This window comes from Solanum pennellii, chromosome 8 (genome assembly GCF_001406875.1).
Source record: "Solanum pennellii chromosome 8, SPENNV200".
NCBI classification, from domain to species: domain Eukaryota; kingdom Viridiplantae; phylum Streptophyta; class Magnoliopsida; order Solanales; family Solanaceae; genus Solanum; species Solanum pennellii.
The window spans coordinates 37,213,853-37,221,435 of record NC_028644.1 but is presented as its reverse complement, the minus strand read 5'-3'; the positions used below and the strand labels follow the sequence as shown (position 1 = coordinate 37,221,435).

Sequence of the window (7,583 nt, the reverse complement as noted above, 5' to 3'; positions counted from 1 at the left end):
AAGTGGTAGCTTATAGTACAAAATATGATATAAATAGATTACTAGTGTTGCAATAATACGAAAAGTCCGTAAAGTAGCTAATAGCTCATAATGTAATTAGTGTTGCGATAAACTCTAACAAAGTAGCTTATAATATAATATACTCCCTCCTTTTCAAAATGAGTAATTCGATTTAATTTTGTGGTCCTATATTAAAGTTATATTAAATGTACTAAATTGTGCTTCAATTTTATAGCTTTAAACATGTGACATGGCAAGCTTAAGCTAAAAAAGGTAATTTTTTTTAAACATACTAAAAAACGGGGCGAGTAATATTATATAAGAAAAATTACTTGAATTAGTATCTTTTAATAAATAATTATTAATTTTAGCAATACTCTTTGTTTATTATTATTTATAGCAATACTATGTTAAATCTGCAATATGAATTAAAAGTGAATTATGTATACAATATATATGTACTATAATTGTTTTTTAAAATATATTATCCTTGTAAGAATTTGATACATTGTAACATAATTGTATTAAAATGTGATAAATATATCAATCATAAATAAAACTTGTTAAGAAATTGATGTATTAAAATTGTATTAAAAGTGCTCAACTAAAAAAATATCATTATTATATATGATAAATATTTTCTTAATTTAATATATTTAGGTTAGTTTCCATATAATATTTGAATTTTATATTATTTGAATGAAAATTTTCTGTATTAACAGGAAAATTCCATTTTAGAATACAAAAACAATATTAGTGTCCCTCCCGCCAAAAGAAACTGCATAACGGTCCCAACCGCTTCTATAAGAAGAAGAATAAGAAGAAGATGAGATTCTATTAATCTCCAACCATTCAACTCTCTAACAATGGCTTTCTTCAATACCATCATCGCTTTTACTTTCTTCTTCTTCTTTCTATTTTCTTGCCCTTCTTCTACTCAAACGCCACCACCACCTTCCTCTGCCCATGCCGCTGCTGCCGCACTCCGCAACCGAGGTTACTCCCTCTTTGCTTCCACCATCGATTCCACAAACAATTATAATTTCTCAGGCACTATTTTCGCACCGCCGGACTTCATTTTCTCGGCCAACATTCGCCCATCTCCACCACGCCCTTCCTCTCTTCTCCTTCGATACCACACTCTCAAACCCCCTCTCACTTGGGCCAAACTTTTCTCCAATAATGAACAAGTGGGCGTTCAGACTCTCTACAACAACAACTGTCTCTTCTTCTTCAAGACATCTACTGGACACCTATCCATTTCTTCCACACAGAAGTCAATTGGCTTTGTTAAAATCAGGCAACCTGACATTTACGTCGACAATCATCTCACCGTTCATGGAATCGATGGTGTATTGGACCCCACCTCAGCAAGGAAATGCTCTGTTCAACATCAAGCATCTGTTATCGTTCAGTTTCAACGACACCGTCGATCTCTTCTTGATCACGCAATCAGAGCATTAAGGAGAAGACGATTCACTGTTGCCGCTACTGCGTTAACCATCAAACGGCCGGAGCTGTTAACTTTGGCTTCCCTTACCGTTTTTGCCCCTTCTGATATCGCTTTCTTCTCACAACCTCGAGGATTCCATTACGATTACCGTCACCATCTTCTTCCCCAACGGTACCGTTTTGGGGATCTTGCTACAAATACCCCTATGGTTATCCAGACTCTTGCTCCGAACAAGACGCTGCTCGTAAATTTCGTTGACGGCGTTCTAACTGTTAACGGCGTCATAGTAAACAGTACCGAAGTTTATAGAAATCGGTGGATTGTTGTGTTATCTGTGTCAATGTCGTTGGATAACGCCGGTTATTCGCTTGATTCCGGCAGCTTTGTGCCTTCTCCATCTCCGGCGACAATGGATATCCTTTTTCTGGATGATACAGTTAACGGCAGTGTTAAGTCTCCGTCTCCAGAGACAATGGAGATTCGCTATCCGGATGAGGTAACTAACCCCAGTGTTGAGTCTCCTTCGCCGGAGACAATGGGGTTCGATTATCCTTATGAGATAAATAACCCCAGTGTTGAGTCTCCTTCGCCGGAGACAATGAGGTTCGGTTATCCGGATGAGATAAATAACGGCGGTGTTCCGGCCTCTATGGACATGTATTATCCTGAGGAGAGAATTGATGCTTCTGTGGGTAGATTTCAATCTCCATTGGCCGTAATAATGGATGAGAGAATTACGGATTTTAGTACCAGTGTTGAGTCTCCTTCGCCGGCGACAATGAAGGATTCATGGTGCGTGTTTGGAATGGAAGGCAGCGATCTACTTTGTGAGGCTCGTAGTCCCAGCCCCAGTAAGGAGGATGTGATTGAGGAAGGCGTGGCTGAATATGCGCCGTCAGATGTAAAGGATGAATCTGTGCCGTTGATCTCAGAAGAAGATGATAGGATGGATCATAATCATGAAGATCATTTAAATATTGCTAATGATGTCTTCTTTTATTTGTAGATTCCCATTAATTCTTGTTATTTTTTTTCTTCTTTTTTTTTGGCATATTAGAGAATCTCTCTCTATTTTGGAACGTGGAAATTTGTACAATTCATGATTACACTAATTGATTCATTTGTTGAACATCATAATTCATATTTTCTTATTTGCTTTCTTTTCTTTTTGAAAAATAAATAAATATAAACTTAAACAAGCATCAAAAGTGATGTGGAGTGGAAGGGGAATATTTTACCTATTTTTCTTTTTTGCTTGACGTAGTGTAATTAAGTAGGTGGAAAGTTGTGTTTAATTCTGCTCATGCATACCTTAATAATTTTTAATGTATCCTTTGATTAGAAAAATTACTTCACTGTTATTCTTTTTCACTAGAATTTTGTGGGATAGCCCATTCGTTTCGATTTATGCACAGTATAGGTATTTATGCTATAATTATAAAATAATAAAATCATGTAAAATGATGACTATTGAATCTTATACAAAACAAAACTAAAAAAGGCAGGCATCAAACATTATGTTAGCTTTAATACATATGAATTATTCTAATTCGTTTACTAACTAACAAGTAAATTATATTAACGAGTCGAGTCGAGTCAGTGGGTTAAAATGGAAATGAGCACATTCTCCGGAACCAGAAGAGATCAATCTATAGAGCAAACCAAGTTGAGTCACCAGGAATGGCTAGCACTTCTTCTAAGCCTTCTGCGGAAGGGCCTGCATGCTTCAATGCTCAGATCAACTGCAGCTGCAAGAGCCATGAATATCCCAACATCCTCCACACAAGTCACATGTCGCATCGCAAGCTGCACAAGGGGCTTGCTGCATTTCCCTTCTCCTTGCACCCGACAGCTCATCACAAACCCCCCTGCTGCAAGACTTAATGCTGCAAAGTCTCCACTCCCTCCTGGACTCGATGCTGCTCTAACCTGTTTGTCTGTGTCTATGTAGAACTCCCCACCCTTTTCAGCGCTGATCAAGATCTCAGACATAAGAAGATCCCCTAATTCCTGACCCTCAGTTAGTAAATGAAACCGACAGCAAATGGAGTCTCTGATCCCACGTTCACGCCATGCTTCAAGCTTTCCCCATGGATGCCAGCTTTCAGGCCTGCAAACATCAGAACGAACAATCAACCAAGCTCCTGGGTTGGATCTGGAAACCCAATCACAACCTGTTGACGGCACAAAAGGAGTTGTTATGAAGGCTGCTGCAACAGCTGAGCCAGAGAGATCATGTATCTTCACATTCCATCCTTTCCTCTCTCTTTTTCCAACGTCTAGTTCAGAACCATCAAAAGAGCTAGACCAAAAATTACTCAATGGGTCTCGTGGAGATACCCTGTAATTATAGATCATAGAACCACAACTAATCATCTGCAACTAAAAACTAATGAAAGAAATGGTCGTCTCAATGTATAAATACTAAAGCAAAAAATGTGTGTACCGGTCTTGGCTAAATTTGCAACTAAAAATTGGCTGCTTGATGGTTCCTTGAAGCTGAATTATTTGTGGACTTAGTTTGGTCTTATCTTCAAACTGGAAAATATATCTTGGATCTGGATCTAGCTTCACTCTCAAATGAAGCTCTGCTCCACCTATCTTGTTCTTGCCGATGTGTATCCAGCCATTGAACAGAATGACTGGCTTCCCATTACCCCACTCAGGACCTACTTCCAGCTTAAACGTCCCAATATGCTGCCTTTTAATACCAATACCGCAGTGAGTTTCATTGTGTCCTGTGAAAACAACAATCTCTAGACATGCATGATGCTTTAATAAACAGCCAGGTGCCAGTAATGCTTTCAAATCAGATTCTTGAAGATAAAAACTGGAGGTGATATTGTTAGCATCTGGAGTAGTAGAAGATACCAATGGAATGGTTGCTGTTTGCACAGGGAAACCTCGAAGACGGATCTCGCACACACAAGGAAAACATAATGCACTTCTCCCTGATTTTGCACCATTTAAAGTTATTCCAGGCACTCTCAACGCCAGTGACCCTATTGAGAGCCTAATGAAGGCCTGAGGATTCATTCTGCTCAAAAGACCACCATCTGTTATACCACACTTTGTCACGTTAACAGCAGTATTCTGAACAGGCATCATTGACCTAGTCAATTAGCTCATCTAATATTGTTCTTTACTCAGCAATATAATGCTACACATTCATGTTTATATAGAAATCTTTCCGTAAAACCAACAAGACATACTAAAGTCTAAGAATTTCTATAAGCTTGAGGTAATCTGAAGTTGCACAACTGATACAATATAAATATATTGAAATAAAATTAACATGCTTCATATTGGCACATATGTTTTGAAGTTTCAAGTTGGTCATTTTAAATGATTGGGAAGTCAATCGAGTTGGTCAGATCATAGAATAAGAAGACAAGAAGCGTTTCCTTACAAATAACATAAATTATTCTCGCAAACAGGCAAAACTGATGATAATTAATTTGAACCAGTAAGTTTCTAGATTATTGCATATGCAGATATGCTGCAGTTTTTTCACATGAATATTCTGCAATCAGTTATAACTGACTTTCAGCTTTATTGGGTGCAATCTTCCATGAGCAAATGAAAAGAGTATATTTTTAAAAAAAAATTGTTTATAACCAGATGGAGAATGGACTAGCAAAATATGTGCACGACGAATAATCTAGTAAATACTGTAACCAGGAAGTGAAATATTCTATATAATCCAGAAAGATTCTGCATGTATAATCCCTTCCTATTGATGGGCTTGACATTTCTACAGTAAAATGTGGTTACACCTCGATCTATATAATACAACATCATAATTTGTGTGCATGGAATATAGCGATAGCCCGACATGCAAATATATCCCCATATGAACACTAACTATGTTTAATGTCATTATATTGATTGGGAGGATTGAGATGAACAGCGAAGAATGAAAAGGTAAAAGGAAAACCTTATAATCAAGAAAGACTACTGCCCAGATCGATTAAAACTAACTAACATTACACAAACTTCTTCAAGCCATCAATTACGAGCTGTTCAAGTATAATCCTAAGTTAAGTAATCCATACAGTACTTTCCTCATTCTTCACCAAAAATAAGGTAGAACCTTGGGTTAATCTGAGATATGTTGCATTAATTAGTTTGTTTGTTAAAGTAGGGATTCGTTTGAGCCATAATTTATATGCTCTCAATACCTCTTCATCATAGTAATAATTAAATAGTGGTGTACTTAAGCTATCAACAAAGTTTATATGACTATCCAGTTTACCCTAAAAACTCCATTTGGACTAAAGGATCCAAGTTTGTGTCCTTATCACAACTCCATTATTTTCTCACCTATACCTACTGAACCATATTTAGTCTAAATTGAGATACGATACATACAAGAATGCAAGGGTCAAGGGGATTATAATGTATATAGTAGATGTTGAATCCTTTTAACTTATTCACGCTCATATCCTAGTCCCGCCAACACAATTAGGATGTTCAGAATTAAGACAAGTTGTAAGTTAGCGCAGTCAAAACTGACGATAGCATTCCACTAGACACAAAAACCCCCATTAATTTCTGATATTCTGTCAGTTTCAATTTTTAGCCATTAATTGTATTCAAATAACATTGAGGAAGAAGCAAAAAATTAAATATGATGAAAGAAGCAAAAACAAAAAATAAAATAGGCGGAGATGAAATTCATAAAAATACCTCCTCTTTTACAACTTTCTGGATAGCAGGTAAATTTCAATTCCGATAAATTCAAAGTTTCTTTCTGTCCGATCCAATTAACAAAAAAGAAATGATGCATGGATGAGGAGAAGGGCATCTATTATATGGTAAGTGTAAAAACACTCATGGAGACATACATTATTTACAACGAAATAGGCGGAGAAACTATAGGAAAATTATTCATTTACTGCTTACAATAACAAACAACAAACCTTTCTGCCTCCTTCTATCACTAATATATAAAATAATTGCACTCTCTTATGTTTCTGTCAGGTAATTAATTCAACGAAAAGGCAAAAATTACAATAATATATCCTCTAACACCATAATTGACATAATATTATTTTAAACTTTTTATTTATAACAATAATATTTTAATTACAAACATGACAATTTACTTTTTTAAAATAAATATTTTTCTATCTAATTTATTTAGTATTTTTCTTTGGGAAAATTGTATATAATAACAAACTAATAACATGGAGTAGCTAGGGTTTGATTTAATTATGTTCCATAGCAAACGTTTGCAAAAAATTGTCAGACGCCTCTCTCCCAAATATCTCGCTCGCCACTCTCCTCCAATCTCTCGCTCGCTTCCTAACTTTTTATATAAACATAAGTGTATAAAATTGTTTCTAATTGTATAAAGCAGAGAAAATTATATAAATACATATATTTTTGTTCCCCTCTCTCCCCTCTTCCAGATCTCGCTCGCCACTCTCCCAAATCTCGCTCGCCACCCTCGCCTTTTGCACTTATACAAACAGAAGCGAAATGTATAAATTGTGTTTCTGTTTGTATAAAGCGTGAGAAAATTGTACATACACATGCAAGTACATATATTTTCGTCCTATACACTTATAATTATACAATAAAAATACTTCTCTGCCCGGTTTCTTTTGTCTTTCTCTCTTTCTCGTTTTATACAATTTTCAAATTGTATCTAATTTCTCTCTTTCTCGTTTTATACAATTCGATTCAATTGTATATTCCTTGTCAAGTCTCTTTTGTCTTTCTATCTTTCTCATTTTATACAAATTCAAATTGTATATAATCATTCTATATACTTATAATAATACAACTCGTTTTATACACTTCATTTTTATACAGTTCTCTGCCCAAGTGTCTTTCTCTTTCTTGTTTTATACACTTCGTTTTATACAATTTGTTTCAACTGTATATGTATAGCGAATTATACAGTTTCTATGTTTGCTATGGAGCGTAATTATGCAAACTTTGTTATAGCATACAAATATGAATTTTTTATTTGCTATATGTGAAAGTTGTCCTTTTTTTTGGTTTTGGACTCATATTTTCCTTTCCTTTTATTTACTTTTTAGAATCCGAATCAAAATTATATTTTGATACGTTTTTTAGTAAATATCTCACTTTGTCTCTATTAATATTAACACGGATGAAT

The 7,583-nt window shown here is 35.4% G+C and overlaps 1 protein-coding gene across 2 annotated transcripts; it reads right to left on the bottom strand.

Annotated features, from left to right (window-relative positions):
• Positions 1–2,923: 2,923 nt before the first annotated feature.
• LOC107028252 lies at positions 2,924–6,316 on the bottom strand. Of its 2 annotated transcripts, none has more exons than XM_015229289.2 (3): positions 6,143–6,316; positions 3,900–4,509; positions 2,924–3,794 (listed from the first exon to the last, which is right to left on the bottom strand). In XM_015229289.2, the coding sequence occupies exons 1-3, from the start codon at positions 6,258–6,260 to the stop codon at positions 3,125–3,127; spliced, it is 1,398 nt and encodes a 465-aa protein (XP_015084775.2). In that variant the 5' UTR covers positions 6,261–6,316; the 3' UTR covers positions 2,924–3,124. The 2 variants fall into 2 exon arrangements, with proteins under 2 accessions (XP_015084775.2, XP_027775187.1); XM_027919386.1 differs by having other exon boundaries at positions 3,900–4,490; positions 6,143–6,231.
• Between the last annotated feature and the right edge of the window lie 1,267 nt (positions 6,317–7,583).